The sequence below is a fragment of the Condylostylus longicornis genome, unplaced genomic scaffold, assembly GCF_029603195.1.
Source record: "Condylostylus longicornis isolate FDR11 unplaced genomic scaffold, ASM2960319v2 ptg000126l, whole genome shotgun sequence".
Taxonomy (NCBI): Eukaryota; Metazoa; Arthropoda; class Insecta; order Diptera; family Dolichopodidae; genus Condylostylus; species Condylostylus longicornis.
The window spans coordinates 1,478,373-1,498,970 of record NW_026578094.1 but is presented as its reverse complement, the minus strand read 5'-3'; the positions used below and the strand labels follow the sequence as shown (position 1 = coordinate 1,498,970).

The following is a 20,598-nucleotide window of genomic DNA, read 5'->3' as shown; positions in this document are numbered from 1 at the left end:
GCAGACGAACGGACAGACGGACGAACATGTCTAAATCAACGCAGAATTTTACGCTGACCAAGAATATACATATATGTATATATGTCCATACCGCAGATGACTCTTTCAAGTAGTTACAAACTCCATACCAAAGTTAATATACCTTCACGAAGTGCAGAGTATAATAACGCTCAAGTGTTGTGTACACTCATAAATATGAATTATTCATTTGGTGATGAATAGTAGTCAAATCGATTTTTTGAGAAAATCGATTAAAATTGCACGTGCCTGCTAGGGCCAGTTGTTAATAAAATACATTTTCTCGCACTGTAGCTGATTCCTAAGTGCTAAGTGTAACTCAATAAGAAATAAGGATAATATAATAATAAGAAACAGGCATAATATAATAATAAGAAATAGTATATTTAAGTTAATTATTCAACCTTAATTTGCTTTCTGCAAAAAATAAATTATGAACGCACCACCAACATTTGAATCCTTTTTGTTATACGAAGGTGAAAAGAAAATTATAAAAGAACTTGATACAAAAGTTACAAATGCGGCTATTTTCACAGTAAATAAGGAAGATCATACCTTGGGGAATATGTATACAAAAATCTTAAAGCGAGAGTAATCGTTGATCTTCAACTTAATTCCTTTTTTTTTGTAGGATTCGTAAGCAATTGCTTAAAGATCCTAACGTATTATTCGCTGGATATAAAGTTCCTCATCCGCTGGAACATAAGTTTGTCATAAGAATTCAAACTACGTCCGATTATTCACCCCAAGAAGCCTTTATGGGTGCTATAACTGATTTAATTTCTGAATTGTCGCTTTTTGAGGAGAGATTCAAAGATGCAATCAAAGAAAAAAAAGAAGGTGGCGACTAAGTGAAGCAATGTATGTCATACGTACATTTGAAAAGTAGCTATGTCTGAATTGAATATTTTGTTAAATAAAAAAATTCGCCACATCACCTCGTTGTATACAAGTAAAACTTTTTCATAAGAATATTTTTTAAAAATAGGAGTATTGCAGTTTTGTTTTTATTTTTTGAAAAGTGAAAAATAAAAGTTAGCAAACAAGAATTAATTTCCTTTCATGGTAGCTGTGTTGAAGAACTTTAAACAAAGCCAGAAAAAATAGAGCTGACCGTGTCAACTTTGGGATACCCCAAGGAATTTGTTTTCCTATATGCGAATACATTTGCAATAGCTGATTATGGGACGGTATATGGCTTTAAAATATTTTATTACCGTATTAATTTTATCAAACCATATTAATTGTATTTTACCAAACACATTTGTCTTAATAATACACATATTCGAATGTGTGAAATTTCGCTATCACAGATGTTATAGACATTCTGAGATAAAGTCAAATAACTTTTGAAGTTGTATGGCAGCTACCAGAAGGTGCCAAACAATTTTAACAACTTTTATTAAACACATTGGCCCTTCTAATATATTTGTTCATACTAAAATTCAATACCAGAGCTTTTATAGTTTCTAGGATATAATCAAATAAATTTTGAAGTTGTATGGTAGCTACACGAACCAGTACCCCGATCATATAAAACTTAAACAGGGTTTTGGCATTTACTATAATAAATCATTTGTAAAAATTTTGTGAACTTAGCTCAATTAACTTTGGCGGACACACAAAGCTAAATCTACGCTGATCAAAAACATAATGAGACCATTATTTTTTAGCGTAACAACCGACAAGTTAAATTTAGAATACCTTTGAACATACGTCCGTAAAGGTATAAAAATCGAAAACTGAAATTTGAAGCAAACACTTTATATTGCTGGTAACGAGTGATTATTTCTTTCGTAGACTTTGACAGCAATTTTTACTACGCACATATTTTATAATTACTCCATTACGAATATTCGGAGCAGAATTTTAGCAAATTGTAATTATATTATATATATATGTATATAGCTACTTCTCAGGTACCAAAAAGTACGGGTACTTCTAGAAGGGCTAGAGACATGGGACAAAAGGCATTAGATAGGGTTTTGCCTCCAGGGTCCCAGAAAAATCTGACATTGGAACTTTTTAGCGCCGAAATAGCTCTATTTTAGGATTTTCTGAAAAATTTTTGTATACCAAAAGCACGTTTTTCTTTTATACTTTTTATAATTAGAAACACAAAGCAAGAAATAAATGATACATTTTACGTTTTTATTAGAAACACAAACCGAGAAATAAGTAATATTTGAAAATTATAATGATCTCACATATTTTTGGTTCGGAAAATCGAAATAATTTTAACGTAAATAAATGTCAGCTTTTGTCAAAGACATCAGATGTTTTGTGGCATCTGAATAATAATGCTTCATTTGTTGTTGTTTTCAATATTATGTTTCGTCATCAAACTTTAAAAAAATATACATACATACAGAATATAATATATGTAGTTAGAATTTTATTTTTATTGTTCTAAGCGAAAAAATGCTAAATTTTAAATACATTCATATGTACATACATATATTTTAATAAAATTATTATTTTGTTTTTGCCTAAACCTTTTCTTTATTTGAAAAATTACATTCATATGTACATACATACATATATTTGAATACAATTATTATTTTATTTTTGCCTAAATCTTTTCTTTATTTGAAAAATTCTTTATGTATATTACCCCCATGATTTAATAATTATTATGTGTTTCTATATGCCAAACCACAGTTTTGAATATTATTCAATTCATATAGGAAGCTTAAAAAAAATTAGATGGGAAGCTTTAAAAAAAATATACATATTTATGTACTTAACTATTATAACAATATTTTTTTGGAAATTTTCTTTAAACTTTTATAATAATATTTATCTGTTATATATTAAAAAAAAATAAAACAAAAATTTAAACAAATTAAAAAAAAATTTTTTAAAATAATCCAAAAAAGAAAAATACGACAATATCCAGGCTGGCATCGATCCAATAACCTTCTGATTATCAGACTAACACGCTACCCACCAGGCTACGCAGTACCTTGAATTTTCCTTTATAATTCTATATTTTATTCATATTTCGTATAACTCATCAAAAACCATCATATTTTACATTATACATATATATATAGCTACTTCTCAGGTGGCAAAAAGTACGGGTACTTCTAGAAGTGCTAGAGACATGGGAAAAAGGGCATTAGATACGGTTTCTTGCCTCCAGGGTCCCAGAAAAAGCCTTAATTCCACCCGCCCTCCCCCTTCACCCCCTCCCAAGGTGCTTTGTGACCGTTTTTTACAAAATGGTACTACATATGGTAGGGGTAATTTTTCATTTACTTTTGGTTGTATAAATATTGTATGTAAATTCATATTTGGAAGTGTGAGTTATAACAAAAAGTGATCACTTTCTTAAGAAAATTGTAAAGTTGTAATAAAATCTACACTATTTTATAATAAGTATGTATGTACGTGCGCATTTAGTTATGCATTCTTTTTGTGATCTGCTGCAAAATGTATGAGTAAGCAAAACATATGTAGTGTACATTAAACTTCTTGACAATATATTTTTAGGGCAATATTTTATAAGAAAATGTTATTCTATTGCATTAAACTTTTTACAAATAGGGTATTTTCAAAAAAACATTTAGAACGGAAACTCGCTGATATTGATTTGTAAGGGTGAAGCTTTTTCAATTTTAATTTAAAAAAAATAAAATTATCAATAAAAAAAAGTTCATCTGGCAAATCGCATTTTTCAGGGGTCGAACTTGGGACTTTTTGCATAGAAATCGTATGTTATACGCATTACCCTATATACGTTAGGATTAGTGTTAACTCATTCTACAGTCACGCGTTTTATTCGCATGTATTATAAACTCCAAATTCATACGTGCATGCATTTTAGTAGCGAATTATTTTATGCGTATACAGTTATTTATCGCTTAAAGTGCTTATTGTAAAAGGTATTTTACGATTTTATGCGACATAACTCAAAGCGAGGTTCTAAAATAAATTACTCAAAAGGTACGCGAACTAATTATTTGTTTATTTATGTATTTTTTGGTAATTAATTTTGGATCTTTTCTTATTTTAAGTTTTATCTTATTATTTATTAGGAAAAAACATATCTATATGTATATTACGGGTGTGTAAAAAAATAAAGTAAACTTAAAATATCTCAGTCATAGAATGGAACACAATTTCAAAACTACAGGCATAATACTTGCAAGGCTTGCAATGCAAGCACACACGACTAGTTAATAATATAAGGCTTTTTCATAAAACCAAACCAAAAACTAGTAAAAAAAGAGTGCAGCTGATTTAACTGCGCTAGCCATGATAATACAAATATTTTTGTCCTACATTAACAATGTTTATAAACAAAATTGATTAGCAACATTTGTTTATGAACAGAAATATTCGATATGAACAGATATATAGTGCAGTATTCGCTATATATCGCGATATACTGAGTTTATGAAAAGGCCTATAATCGTAATTTTCCGAATTTCAGAGCTACGAAATTCATGATAGGTCTGGATTTATGTATAATATATGTATGTATGTATATAATATATAAATATCATAAGCTGATAATTACATATTGTTAAATACTGGCAATTTGCAGACCGTTGTTTTCTTTCGAGCACTGTGTTACATTTGTTATGCAAGGGTAACGAAACGGATCACCCATGCGGAGACTATGGTCGTTTGCCAAAATAAAAATTGCATCAAGGTTTACACATACTGTTTTACTAAACATTTCGGTCAACAATATTTTTAAATATTAAAATTAAATTTAAAAAATTTAGTAAAATTTAGTAAAATTAAATTTGCCAAATTGTTTTGGCAAGCAAGAAAGATATCCATACAGGTGGCAAAATTTGCAATAAAAGAACACAAATCTTACACCGAGTAACTTGTACAATTCTTGGCACTCTGAATACTGGATTAACATTGACACGCCGCTTTCCATAAAACTTTTCGCATATTTATCATTATCATAAAAATAACTGAAATCTCTGTTTATTTATTTTATTTTATATTTAATTTCATATCTCAAGAGAGCAATTTTGCTCATACAGAGTGTTGTTTAATAAGTATGTTAATATACAAATTCAATTTAAAGAAATGTAAAATAATCGGTACATTTTCCATTACTAATAATAATTCATTAAATTTAAAGAAAAGTTAAAAAAAAAATAAAGCAATATAATAATAAATTGAAAAACAAAAATTCATAAAATTTATATATGTATATAGCTAATTAAAATTCAGAAAAGTACAATTTTTAATTTTAAAAAAGAAAATTAATTATGAGTTTATCAAACATTAAACTTATCAAAAATTTTTTATTTATTTATTCCGTTTGCTGCTCGTTATTCGTTGTATTGTTTAAGTAGTTCTTTTTCCATTTCATTTTTAGCACTTTTCCAAAAAATTTTTTGAAAAAAGTGCTTATTAGTTTCACTCTGTCCGTCCGTGGACACTTTTTTTGTTTACAAAACTTCTACACCCTTGAAGATAGAAAGCTGAAATTTTATATGTACATAGATCTTTACTAGAAACTTACTTCCGTAGAACAAAATTTTTACCTATCTCCCCCCCTCCAGAAGTTATACCCCCCCAAAACCTTAAAAATGGCCTTTTTTTAACTTTTTGTTGCAATGAAACCATAAGCATTCAAATTTACCGTTATCTAAAGTCTTTTTTTTCCAAATTTTTGATGTCGTTTTTCTTCTAGACCCCAGCTTGTAGAAGCTTGAAATTTTAGAGACTTTTAGACATTAACAAATAGTTCATTTCGTTAGAAGAAAATTTTTTTCCATCTCCACCCCCTTTCAAGTTATCGCCCCTTGAAATTTGTAAAATTTGAATTTTTGACACCTTATATTTCCGAAATCGTACGTTTTTTCAAATTTCTATAAACGCAAAAAGCTAACGGTAAATTCCATGACATTAAAAAATATAATTATTTTCCTTAACTCACACAATTAACCCTTAAAATCGAGCATTATGTTAACCCCTTTTTATATTAATTTTTGCTTTATTTCAGACTGCATAAATCGTTCATCCTAAATATATGCAATCCTAGAAAGAGTTTTGTATATGAATGAAAATAATTTTAATAGTGTGATAGGTATACATAGACTGTATTTAAAAGCAGAATTTTCACTTGTTGAAGGGAAAAGTGCTACAATACAAACCATTGGTTTGACCCAACTTTATTAAGTTTTATTTCAGTTAGAGATTTGATGCTTTCAGGTAATCTATTGTATTGAAATATTGCCGATTTCATAATTGGTTCAAGACCATTATGATTGTTTGCCCTGGTGAAGCGTAAATGATTTGCTGATCTTGTGTTATATTGATGCAGTTCGAAGTTCATTGTTAACACAGTATTACTTTTTTTATGTTATTATTTTTCATTTAATACACTTGCAATACTTGCACAAAAATTTTGTATTCATCTAATTTGAGTATTTCATAATTTTTGTGTATTAAATTAGTTGGCATTCTTTTTTCTAATTCATATAAGTTTTTAATTTCCTTGTTTTGTATTACCTGCAACTTGTTTATATTTTTACTGTATGTATTACCCCAAATGCTGATACCATACGTTATTATACTAAGAAATAAGCTGTAGTATAGGGATTTTTTCATGGTTAATGGAACTCTTTTACCTATTTTCTACAGACCTTTTTTATGGGAATATTATCGTATTTTATTAGTATATTTTGTACTTTTAATAACATATACATATGTGGTTTTGCCAACATTGACTGTAAGTTTGTGTAGATACATCCATTTCATTATTTCTTGAAGATCTATATTAGTTTTTTCTTGTAGAATAGAAACATTACTTTCTCGATATACAAACACCAAGTTATCCACATACAAAAATATTTTATCACAACATATGTAAGTCAAGTTTAGTAATACTACTTACATATATAACATGAAAATGGCGCTGGTCCTAGTGCACTACCTTGTATAGCACCAAAGTCAATTCCTTCGATTCTGCTTTTTAATATTTCGCATTGTGAATATTGTTTTCTGTCCTTAAAGTAATTTTGGAATCATTCTAATTCTTTTCCGTTTATACCACATTCAAACAATATTCTTATTAATACATTTCTATCGATAGTGGCACATAATTTATTTCCAGAACTAATTCCATTTTGTATATAAGCTATTACATCAAATAATGCAGCATTAGTATTCGACTTTTTTGTAAAACCATATTGTGACTCACACGTAAGATTTTCATTATATACATAAGTAATTTGTTAATTGATTGCTAATATATGTATGTCTCAATAATTTTACTAAATATATGTATGTAGATGCTATACTAATAGGTCGAAAATTTTTTATATCAAATTTTATACATGATTTTTTATAAATAGGTATAACTTTATTAATTTTCAGTGCATTTGGAATTTTACATTCTTTTATCGAAGCATTTATTAAATTCATTATAGGCTGTGCCAACATATTTTTGAAATTTTTTATTGTTTTTGTTTTTATTTCATCAATACTTGAACTGTTAGTGTTGGCAAAACCATCTATGAGTTTTACGATCTGTTTTAAATTTATTGTAGAAAAGTTCATTCTACAATTGGTTCTAATTTTCGGTAGGTAAATGGTTGAAAATTTTTTGCCCAAATTTTCACCAACATTGCAGTAATATCTCTTGAACTCATCTACATAGTTTTAAAATTTTGTCATTCAGTATTAAGATGTGTTCCGGTCTAATCATCAGTCTAAAAAATCGGGTGAGCCACAAAATATTATAGTTAAATTTCAAAAATTAGAATGTAAGACAAATCTTTTAAATATTAAAAAATTGAATTTAACAAAGAATATGATAGATGGTCGGGAATCAGAAAAATTCAAAAATATTCATTAATGAAAGGCTTACGGCATATTTTAGTTTGTTTCGTAAAAAAGCTAGAGATATGAAACGAAATAAACAAATTGAATTCGCATGGAACAAATTATTCATCAGAATAATTCGCGGAGGCAAATTATTCAACAGAAAAACGTCAACAAGTAAAATTGTTAGGATATTACACGATTTATTTATTACAATTTGCCACTCAACGTCCATGTCAAATCTGATCTCTACAATATAGATGAAATTTCAAAAATTCTAATTCCTTAAAATTGTTATACTTAAATGCTAGAAGCATAAAATATAAAGTAGATGATGTTACTTATATGTTGGATAAAATTGGTAGATTGATTTTAATTATAAGTGAAACCTGGATTCTTGATGATGAGCGGAGCTTTGTTGCAATAAATGAATATACAAAATTACTTTCGTGTAGAAAATCAAGACGAGGAGGAGGTGCAGGTTTATTCGTGCACAAAAGTATTAATTATTCTGTTGGAGACATATTTTGTGATGAGTTAAATAGTTTTATTCATATAAAATTATTTGAAAAAATACATATGATGTCACTGCAATTTATAGGCCGACTGAAAATTCGCCAAATCTTGTTGATGCTTCTTTTGACAAATTTGAATCACATATAAAACAAATACACATTAATTATTGGAGACTTCAATTTTAATATTAAAAATAATTTAGATAAAAATGTTCAAACATACAAAACAATTGTTGAATCCAATGGGTATTCCTTTTGCATCAAAGAGGTAACTAGGCCCGATTCCAATTCATGCCTGGATCATGTACTTATTAATGATCCTACATCAAAGCTTACAATAACAATTTTTCACCACGATATTTCCGATCATCTTGGGATAATTGTAGAAATAAAAAATATAAAATTACAACTTGATCAAAAAAACCTGAAAATAAACAAATAATTAAGAAAAAAATAAATTGGAATGCTGCCAAGCAACAGCTGAGTAACTGTCCTATAAACAAAACCGATGTAACCCAGCATTTACACGTACAAGTTAGCAAAATTTTCTTGCAAGTTGAACTGCAACTAAACAAGCAAGTAGAAATATTTCAATGGGTTAGTAAAATTTTTGTATGTATTGCAACTTTCTTGCAAGTAACTTGTACGTGTAAATGCTGGGTAAGTGATTTAGCAACTGAAATGATTAATCCCTACAAACAAATAATAAACAGTGCTACCGCAGTAAAAAATATTAAAAGTAGTAAAGCCAAATATTCCGCACAGTGGCTTAATACTGATTGTATAAAATTAATTGAAAAGAAGAATTTTTGGAGTAGAGAAAATGAATATTTTAAAAACAAATATACTTTTTGGCTAAATAAATGTACAACCTTAAAACGAAAAACTAAAGAACAATATGATAAAAACCAATTCGTAAAAGGTGGTAATGATACGAGAAAGACTTGGCAATATGTTAAACAATTGCAAAACGTAAACGTTAAGGAGAATGAATTTTTCTCAAATAAATCTCTCAATCAAAAGGAGAATTTTCAAAAACTTAATAAGTTTAATCAGTTTTATTGTAAGGTGGGAGAAAATATGGCGAAAAATTTCGACAACATTTATTTACCAAAAACTATAATGAATAAAACGTTCAAATTCGAAATAGTTGATAAAAATCGATGCCTCACAATTATAAATAAATTATCTAATACTACTTCTGCGGGGGCTGATCCGATTCCAGCTTCAATTTTCAAAATATGCAAAGAGGAAATAGCTGATAATTTAACAAATTTTGTAAATTCTTCATGGCAACAAGGTGTAAGGCCTAAGTGTATAAAGATTAGCAAAGTTATTCCGATATACAAAAATGCAGGAAGTATTACTGATATTAATAATTTTCGGCCAATATCTATCTCGTCTACTCTTAGCAAAATACTTGAAACTATTTTTATTATTCAATTGACTAACTATATAAGTGTAGAAAATCTTACATCTGTCCAACAGTATGGCTTCAAACAGGAATCTAGTACACAAGCAGCATTGTTTGATATTGTAACAGATATTCAGTCTGGAATTGATGCTGGTAATGAAATTGTGTGCATATTTTTTGACGCAAAAGGCCTTTGATTCTGTTGATTGGGGTATACTCCTTAGAATTCTGTACGAGCTTGGTGTCAAGGGCAATGATCACAATTGGCTCAAAAGCTATTTGTCAAATAGAAAACTTTTTGCAGAATGTGAGGATATAAAGAGTGATGTAAGCAATATTAATTACGGTGTCATACAAGGAAGTAGTCTGGGCCCAACTTTATTTTCTATATACATAAATAGTTTGTTAAATATTAAACTACAAGGAAAACCGTTCATGTATGCTGACGACCTTGCCATAGTGTACAAGGCAACTACTTCCCATTTAATTAAACAAAACATAATGCAAGACCTTGTCATGATTAAGGAATGGATGTACATATAAGCATAAATTGACGATAAATGCTGATAAAACTAAATATTTAATAGTTAAAAGAAAGCCTGATGATGTACTAAATATAAAATATGAAAATAGTAAATTAGAATTGGTACAATGTTATAAATATTTAGGAATTAACATTGATGAAAATTTAAATTGGCGGTTACATATTAACGAACAAATTAAAAAAGCTTGACGAATAGTTGAGATTTTCAGACTTATTGGTTACAGAGTTACAAAGCCTATGAAAATATCCTTATATTATAGTATGTTTCAACGCCCGTCACATATGCCATCCAGATTGGGGGTAATACTTTCAAAAAAGATGTGAATATGCTACAGCGTATACAAAAGAAAGCTATAAAAAACTTATTTGGATATAAAGTACGGCTTCAACAAGAAAGATTCATGAGACCCATAAAATATTACCTCTGAATTTGCTAATTAAAGGTAAGTTGGCTACTCGGCGCATTTAATTATCAATAAGAATATTCACACAAATGTGAAGCCTATTATGAACAGCGACATTCATAGTTATTTCACCAGAAATGCGAGCAACATAAGAGTGACGTCATCTATAAAAAGATTTAATAATTTAGATACGATTTATAATTTAGCTTTTATTATAAATGTACAATGAACTACCAAATGAAATGAAACAAATTATTGAAGTACATAAATTTAAAAAATTAGTAAATGAATTTTTTAGAAATAAGATATAGTTTAGATTCCTAGCATACCTTTTTTTTTCAATTGTTATAATTTAGAAGTGCAAAAATTTTAATTTTGTGTAGTTATTCTGTTTGAAGTTGCTTCCTCATTGTTATTGAATTTATTTTGTTTCTTGAATTGCTTTGTTTTTTACATTGAATTTAAAACTTTCATACTTTTTATAGAATTGATTCTCTCTTGAGATAATAAATAAAAAAAAATAAAAAAAAAAAGTTTTGATTAGCATGAAACTCATTTGGTTGTAAATAACTATAATCATCTGTGACCATTTGCTTGACAACATTCCAAGTTTGCTGCCGATTGTTAATACTACTTTGAAATCTCTTATTATCGTACAATTTCTCTTTTTTTCTTTTTGTCCCTGTAAATTTCTTTAGCCAGAATACATAGGTTTCTTTCAAGTATAGACTTTGTACATTTTCCTTATATTTCTTATACCAGTAATTTTTGATTTTCATTAATTTAACGCACTCCAAATCAAACCAGGGCTTTGTAAATTTTTCATGTTTGTAAAATGTTTTTTTAAATGTAGATTTAGCAATATAATTTTGCAATGTCCCTACTACATTTTCATACATCACATCGACAACCCTTCCACTAGTGTCAAATTTGCTATTTTCTATTTGATGTTTTAATTTATTGACATTTAGTATTTTTTTTCTGTTCATATGCTGGTTTGTTTACAAAGTTGTTGTTACTTATTTCCAAGATTATTAGGTTATGATCTGAGATGCTTGTGTTCATATAATTTACATTTATTTTATTATTTTTTTTTATTTATTTATTTATTCTTTATCTCATGAGAGCCCAATCGTTCGTATAGAGTGTATAAAATTCATAGGTATATATAATATACAATAACAAAATTTGTAAATAATTAACTTAAAAATATATAAATTATTCCAATGCAAAATAATGAACAATCTAATGTCTTAACATATTCATCCAATAAAAGAAAAGAAAATTAATTTTATTTTTTAGTATATGATGAATACAAGTATTTGAAACTGGCTTAGTAATATTTTCATCACAAAAGAAGAAAGCGGATGATTCTACAATTTTTTGGTATTGAAGTGAATCTCTATTTGGACTTATAATATTGAAATTAAAATCGCCAACTATTATTGTATTTTTATTTTTAAATGTATCTAATATAATTATATCTAACAATATAATTATATCTAATAATATAATTTATTACTAGGTGGTCTATAAATTGCAGAAATTATATTCATTTTATTTTTTGTATCAAGTGTAATCATGCTATTGGAATCATCGCAATAAATATTTTCAACTTTGAAGTTTAATAAGTTGTGGGTAAATATGCCTACACCTCCACCTTTTCTTTTACTTCGACATGAAAATACTTTATTGTAGTGTTGAATAACCATATCGATATCTTCATCTAATATCCATGTCTCAGTAAATATAATTATATGGGTAGTAGACTCTAACTGCTCTAACATATATGTAACATCATCAATTTTATATTTGAATCTCCTTATATTTAGATAAAAAATTTTTAGTGAATTATGATTTTCAAACTTCATATCTTGAATATTGGTGATAGTATTTGCATAAGTGTGATGTGGAAAAGTACTATTTTGCAAATCAATATCAATTTGCATTTATTAAATTAAGACTCTTATCTGTTTATAAGCGTATAATTTTCAAGTTATCATTCTTTCTTGCAAAAACTTTACCAATGCTAACCCATGCATATTAGATTTCTTCGTTTTAAATCCCTAGCCATTTTGTATAAGAGAGCAAAATGAGATGTTAATTTTTCATTTATGAAAATTATTTGTTCTCTAGTATCTGATTCGGAATCCGCAAATATTTTATTAAAATTTAATGTTTTCATCTTTTTAGCCTTAACTATTTTCTTTTTCGTTTCACTACTTCTAAATTTACTTCAATACTTCAAAGTTGAAGTTTGACACACAACATGTCGTTTGAATACAAAATTTACTTGAACGTTTACATAAGCGAGTTATTGCCATTTGTGTTTCAGTATATACAATACTTTTATTGGCAACCGACAAATGTGTAAAACAACAAACGATTTTTTATCGATAAAATAAGGAATGAAAAGTTAACAAAATATTTATATGCTGTTTTATTCATTGCATGTTTAGCTATAATAATGCTATGAGTATATAAATATTATATGTTTCTAAATATAAATATTATATATTGGTGAAAAATACATGGTCCGTTGCTTTGCTACCTGCAATATTTACTTTGCTTACTTTTGTAAGATCAATTTAAGTGGAAATGGTTTTTTGACAAGCGGTTTAAACAACTTGTTTTAATTAATTTGCAAATATACATATTAAAAACTCATTTATTTAATTTAAATACATTCATTTGATACATTTGTTTACACCCAAGTTAATCTTTGTTTTTGATTATTTATAAATTGAAAAACAGCCTGACAATCTAATGTGTTCCAGTTTAACTATGTTCCGCTTGTCAAATTTCCAACTACAATGACTAAATTAAAATTTCATTTAATTCAACGACACAGAAAATTTGTTTTGTCATATGTAGTCGTTGTAGTTGTCGTTCTCATTTAGCGGCACCAGTCACCTTCCACTACAGTACTGCAGTTGGAAAACGCGATTGTGTGATGGGATGGCACTAGTCATAGGCAATATCGTTCATTTCACTGATTTGTTCTGAACGAACTACTTTTTTTCACCGATTATAATATCTCGTTTAATCGTTCATTTCCCTCACTTCTCTTTTGTATAAATAAATTACATATTTTTGGTTATAATTATATGGCTATTCGTATTTATGGTAAATTTTAAAAGAATATTTAATGAGTTTTGTAAATTAGTAATAAGTTTTGAACCACAAAATGTCTCTACTTATATATACCAAAAAGTTTAAAACGTAGAGAAAAATTTAAAAATTTTACTTAAAAAACTATTAATTTATAAGTAATTTTTTTGAAATTACATTTGAAAAAATAAAAATTTTAAAATAAAGTTTAATTTACTTTAACCTTTTATTTTAATCTTTAATGTTTTAGAATGTTAACTTATAATGATTAATTTTGTTTTTAGTTTTTTCTTTTATTTAAAATATTTAGATAAAAAAGCGATCATAATTATTGTACTTTTTTAAATATTTTAAGACATTATGATAGTCCAGTTCAATGCTTCCTTTTTTTCATACAGGTACATAGCTTTCAATTTGGATAAACTAGTCCAATCTATGAATTTTCTTATTTATGTAGGTAGATTTTTAATTTGGTTACTTTTATTTGTATTGCATTTATATTGTAGATGTAGATTGTAGATTCTAAGGGAACGAGTGGGACAGGAGCATCCCCCCCAAGCCACCGCAGCCATTTTTGACTTATTGTAGCCACCCCACTCTCCCGTCTATAATATCCCCGTCCCAATCACAAAGCCGGAGATATCCCTAAGGGAGTTGGACAATAATTCCCGAACACTTAGGGACCCATGTCCAAGACAATTGCGGCGCCGAACAGCCAGTGCCGGACAGTCGCAGAGAATGTGCACGGCGGTCTCATCGCCACCCCCACAAAATCTGCACAGGGGGGAGCCCGACTTCCCCAGCCTATGCAGGTGGTATTTCACCGGGCAGTGCCCCGTGAAGAAATTCGCAATAGTGCGAACCCGCAGCGAATCCGCCGGAGCACGCCGGAACAAACACTTTCGCATGACGGCACCCTTTCGTGTCCCGCCAGTGACGACCGCATTCCGCCGCGAGTAGGCAGGCAAGCCTGGCCCCCACAGCGGAAGAAGGCAGACCACAGAAAGGCAGCCCCAGATCCCCTCCGCGCCAACTCATCGGCAACTTCGTTGCCCGCATGGCCACTATGGCCCGGCACCCAAATGAGCATCACTCTGTTTTCCGATGCCAATTCCATAAGTGCAGCAAGGCAGCTCCAGACCAGCTTGGATGTAACCTGAGCTGAACGGAGCGCCAGCAGTGCAGCCCTGCTGTCTGAGAACACATAGATGGTGCGGTTTCTATACCCCCTTTCCAAATTGATTCTCAGACAGATTTCTATTGCATGTATTTCGGACTGGAACACTTTGCAATACGGGTCAAGGGTTGCATATACACGCGTGTCCGGGCGGACACCGTATACGCCCGAGCCCACACCCGACTCCGTTTTGGACCCGTCCGCATACCACACGCTCGAACCCGACCTAAGTACCGGACCACCCCGATCCCACGTCCATCGATCAGGAAACAGAACCCTACAGGTATCTGACATGGTTATCCTTAGAATCGGATCGCCCTCAATGAAGTCTCTGTGAGTTCTGTGGGCCAACTTTAGCCCTGCCCCGTCCTCGCCAGAGAGAAGTCGGTAAGTCACCAGCCGAGCTTCCTTCAATATATGGAAGTGCAGTGGCGGCAATCCGATCATCACCTCCAATGCAGCGGTGGGAGCCATCCGCATCGCCCCGGTCACTCCCAGGCAGGCCAGCCTCTGTAGCTTTTCCAGCTTGGCCCACACACCCGCCTGCTGAGCCTTACGGCACCATACAATCGACGCATAGGTGACGATGGGCCTAGCAAGGGCCGTATATAGCCACAGTGCTATTCTGGGACTAATTCCCTCTCCCAATAACTCTATCGATATGGATATTCCAAGAGAGACGATCATCCAGGGTTACTCCCAGATACTTCACCTCCCTCGAGTAACTAATACGTTCACCAAACAGAATTGGGCTCGTTAATCTGTCCCTGCTTCTGCGTCTGGTGAAGGCGACCAAAGTGCTCTTGCTTGGATTTATATTTAACTCAACGCCTTTGCACCACCTTTCCACAACACGTAAATTTTGCTGTAGAAGATCAGAAATAGTGCTCTCAAATTTTCCCCGCACGACGAAGGCCACATCGTCAGCGTATCCCCATTATTAGATCATCCACTACAACGGACCACAGGAGGGGCGAAAGAACCCCACCCTGCGGACATCCTTTTGCAGCGGAGATGAAGAGTATATCGTCAGCTATTTTATTTTGTCCTGCCCTGCCGCCAGCACCTTGAGAGGATTTTCTTCCTTTAACCCGAACGGTAACACGGAAGAAATTCAGTAAAAGTCGGAACTCCGCTTTCCGTAGATCTTCCAATCCGGAATCATCCACGGAAAAGGTGATGGAGCAGCCCCCGTCGTTTTCCTTATCCATCCTGAGCACCCTCCAGGAACTTATCTTGAGGCTGGGATTTTGCTTCCCTATCCTACTTAGAAATTTGTCCCTGGAGAGACTGACGGTTGTCTCGTCCTTTGGTACGTAGGTGATGCAGACATGCTGTTTGGGCATGTTGTCGCCATCCAGTACCACGACATCGCAACCGTCCCAAGGCTTTATCTTCCTGCAGACACTGGTTATCCACTCCCTGGTGTTTTGATTGTTGCATGTTACGGATATCCATCCGTCCCTTTGCAACGCTGCAGTGAATTGTGGATGAGAGTCCACAACCCTATCCATTTCATCCATGATGGCTACTTTGATTTTCCCCATCTGGACTTCGGATAGCCTTTCCTCTGGATGCAATCTATGAGTGATGGCCACCTTGACCTGTGCTACTGCATCCCGATAAGAAGTCATTTTCGGGTTTTGTTGAGGAATGTTCCCAGGGACCTTTTCCTCAACATTGCCCTTCATCGTCCTCTTCTTTGAGGGCCCTGCATCAGGGGTGTTGCTTTCCGACCTTTCTCTCTTTTGGGGATGGTCGGCCACAATAACCGATCCGCAGGCCTTCAGCTTTTCCAGCCTTTCCTTCTCGTATCTGCGAGCTTCCTCTGGGGACATGCCATCCCTGATATAAGCCGCGATACGCCGCTTGGATGCACCAGAGAAATATTGTTTTTTTCCCCTGATGTCCAACCTTTTCAGGTCCTCCTCAGTTTTTTGGATAATAGGTCCAAGAGGATCCTGATTATCCGTCTCCATCGGAGGCGCCGCCTTTTCCTCCACTGGCGTGAGAAGCAGTTCCTCCTCTGCGTCAGTCAAGAGAAGCTCTGGTTCCGAAGACCCTTGAGCACTAAGTGGTTGTATGTTGTCCTTAGTGTCGTTGTTGTCACTGCTGTTATTTATCTTGTTGTTGTTGCTGTTATTTTCCATTTCTGGTCCCACGAGTAGCGCGGGAAAGTAAAGTCACCCATGGCAGAGCCCGGCATACCATGGGAAGGCTCATTTAAACTGGAGGGCGCCTGGTATCCAGAGTCCGCATATTAACGACTAAGCTCCCCCTTAGCCACGCAGTCATCGGCATATGCTGTTCCACCTTGACTTGGCACGCCTGTCGTCAGCTGACGTATAGATATAGGGCTGAAACTCACAAATCAAGAGGCTCGCCGCGAGACATGACCACGACACGAACGTAACTTTGATCGTTTCAATCACCCCTTTATCCTCCGCCATTACCGGGGCCCACCACTAGGAGGTGACAGTGCGGTTTTGGGCCCCTGCATTTATATTAGGTAGTAGGCATGTGTGACGTGGATCGCTCAATTTTATTTGTATTTGTATTGCATTATATTTATATTTGATCAGTGCTCGTTCGTTTTTCTTTGTTTTGCATATAGCAATAGGTTATTTAGTATATTGCTCAATTTTATTTGAATTGGATTTCTTTTATACTTCATGACTCGTTTTATACAATACTTTTATTTTTACTGTATATTATATAATGTTAAGGCCATCATGTACTACATACCTATATAAAGATGTCAGAGGTAAGGCAATTGATTCGGTCACTTTTATTTGTATAAAATAAAATTTCATTTACTTCAGGTCTCGTTTGTTTTTATTTAAATTGAATCAATATTGCATATAGGAGTTCGTTTTTATGACTATTGGATTTAGTATATCGTTTAATTTTACTTGTGTTGTAATTATATTGGCAACTAATTCGGTCACTTTTACGGTGTATGGTATTATATTTATTTTACTTCGCATATGCTTTTATCAATATTGCACAGGGGTATGTCGCTCGTTTTTGTGACTATTGGATTTAGTATATCGCTCAGTTAAAATGTTACTACTCGTACTCCTAAATTATAAAACAGTTAAATTATAAATAATTTCTTAAATTTGAAGAAATAAAAATTTTTAATCCATTTTTCTTAAACTGACGAGTAATATTTGACGAGCAAATCTATAAGTTTTATCACATAAATGTACCATATATTCACCTAAATTAAATTACATACTGATTTAAATTGTTAAAATTTTAACAATTGTAGATAATTGAGTAAATTATATTTGCCACAGGCAACAGAATAAAAGTTAAAGCTCTTACAAAATAAAAATACTTCGTTGGTGTTGAATGTTGAATCGTTTTTTCCTAATGCTTGTATCCATTTGTCCCTGATGACCTCGTTCTTTGGCAAAGTAAAAGTAGGTATAGCATTTACGTTCTCCTTTTCTCATATACTATTGCTTCTGCATGCTTCAACACAACTTGCAAAAAATTAATTGTTATGGCCAGACTTATTGTCTGTGGCTCACATTAGATGTTTACTCAGATTCGTTTATTTTCTATTTTTTAGTGTCGACAAAGCTGCGATATAACTACTTTTCGTAATCTGAAATGGCCTTAATATTGTCTGTGGCTCACAAATGAGATGTAATTTAAGATAATGCAATTTTTGAACTCGTGCTAAAGGATAATTGACCAAGCTTTAAGTTTTCTGCGTAAACGTCCACATCCACCTATTCTTCACGTTTCGATCCATGTAGAAAATCACAACTTTAACACAAGGTGTGGGGCCCACATAAACTCCGCAACATAAGGTCCCACAATATTTTTTAATTGTGAATCAAAATACAAAAGCAACGTCATGTCCTGAATACTGTTAATCTTCCACATAATGCTAAGGTGAACCTTAAGGTCACCGGGCTTTGGATCCCTTTAGGTTCATATTAAGCGGAACTATATTCAGAAGAACCTTCATTGGGGAGGGTCTTTAAGGCCCTTAATGAGGCCATTTCCCTTAGATACACAAGGCACTGCGACTGTGTAAGAGTGGCATACACCGTCGCATTTTTTTAATCGCCTACAGAAGAAACGATTTCAGACTTTTTAGTTGGTATGAATTCGGGCGAGTATCAAGATTATTAGATTTTGGTATGAATACTTTCCTTTAACTTTCTGGAATATATCTATAACAGCAACTAGCCCTGAACATTTGCGTCAGAAGTGGTATAGGTTCTTGCAGACCTTCCTGCGACAAGGAGTGATATTTACAATCGTGCCCACATAAACCTTTGCCTGTCGAAGGCGAATTATGCTCGAAAAACTCCTGATCCCGCTTCTCGGTCTCGGTCGTGGGGGTGGCAAGATATCCTCTGGTACTGGAAAGAGTCGTTTTCAACCCAACACCTGATGTTTGTACTTCAAATATTTCTTTCTTTTTAATGGTTAATTTTGAATTATTTTGTTTTATTAATTATACCTCCCCGGCGGGTTAGGCCACGAAATATCCGCAGTAAGGTATGCTTGTGGTAAGAGTCCACTGAAATCCAAATAGAAATCCAGACGCGACGGACTCCCAATGAGCAGCTTTCTGGTCTGCTACTGATCCCTGAGGGACGGCAGAAATTATATGTGCTTCCTTGCACGACGGAATCATTCTCAAAGGCTAGGAGAAGAAAACTCCGAAATAAAACAAAACAGATGCAATGCACAAAACACAAAGATTGAATACTCCAGGTGGTAATCCAGTAATGCTGGAAAATCCACACTCTTCGAAGGCTGGTCTCATGGATTCTGGGGGAGACCACTTATTGCATAGTAGATCGGCGTTGATGGACCCATTTAGAAGGAGATCGGGGGTCATGCGATCACCCCCATTGGTGATTGCAGAGAAAAAGGACAGAGTTAAGGATAATAACTCTGAGAAAAAGTCGAATAAGTTTGCGGAAGACAAAAAAATGAAAACCCTAGAGGGTAATATGAAAAGGCATCTTATACAGTAGAATAAGTTGACGACTCGAGAATAACCGAGTTAGAGAGTCTTTGTAAAGTGTTACAAAACGAGATCTGCAAATTACAGGCAGAGAATGTAGATTTAAAAAATCAAATAAAATCTGCATCAACAGAAAAGAAAAACAAAGATGCGGAAGTTATCGTATACGAAACTGGCAAGAGAAATTGACTGGATCCTAAAACAGAATAATGCAAAGAAGCGAAAAATGGAAAAGTCTCCTGAAATAAATTCAGAGACGACAGTTAAAAAAAATAATGAAACCAGCCCTAAAATGAAGGCTGAAAATCCAAAAAAGCACAAGCCTCCTCCGGTTATATTGAGCAACATTAAGAACTATCCCTACATAGTTAAGATATTAAAAGAAGAAAGAATAAACGTTAAGGTCAATATGATTAATAATGACCAATTAAAAATAAATGTGGAAAATGAAAATGAATACAGATTACTAACAAAAGCTATAAATAAGGCTAGACTGGAGTGGCACACGTATGAGAATAAACTGACGAGGCCATTTAAAGTTATGGCTAGAAATCTCCATCCATCGTGTGAGCCATAGGATATAAAAAAAGAGCTTATTAGCAGAGGCTTTAAA

General features: G+C 32.5%; 1 protein-coding gene across 1 annotated transcript; it reads left to right on the top strand.

Moving 5' to 3' along the window:
• Window positions 1-281: 281 nt before the first annotated feature.
• Window positions 282-1,067, top strand: LOC129614900 (DNA-directed RNA polymerase II subunit RPB11). The gene is made up of 2 exons (XM_055529864.1): window positions 282-585; window positions 650-1,067. Exons 1-2 carry the CDS (start codon window positions 452-454, stop codon window positions 867-869), a joined length of 354 nt encoding a protein of 117 aa, XP_055385839.1. The 5' UTR covers window positions 282-451; the 3' UTR covers window positions 870-1,067.
• Window positions 1,068-20,598: the final 19,531 nt, after the last annotated feature.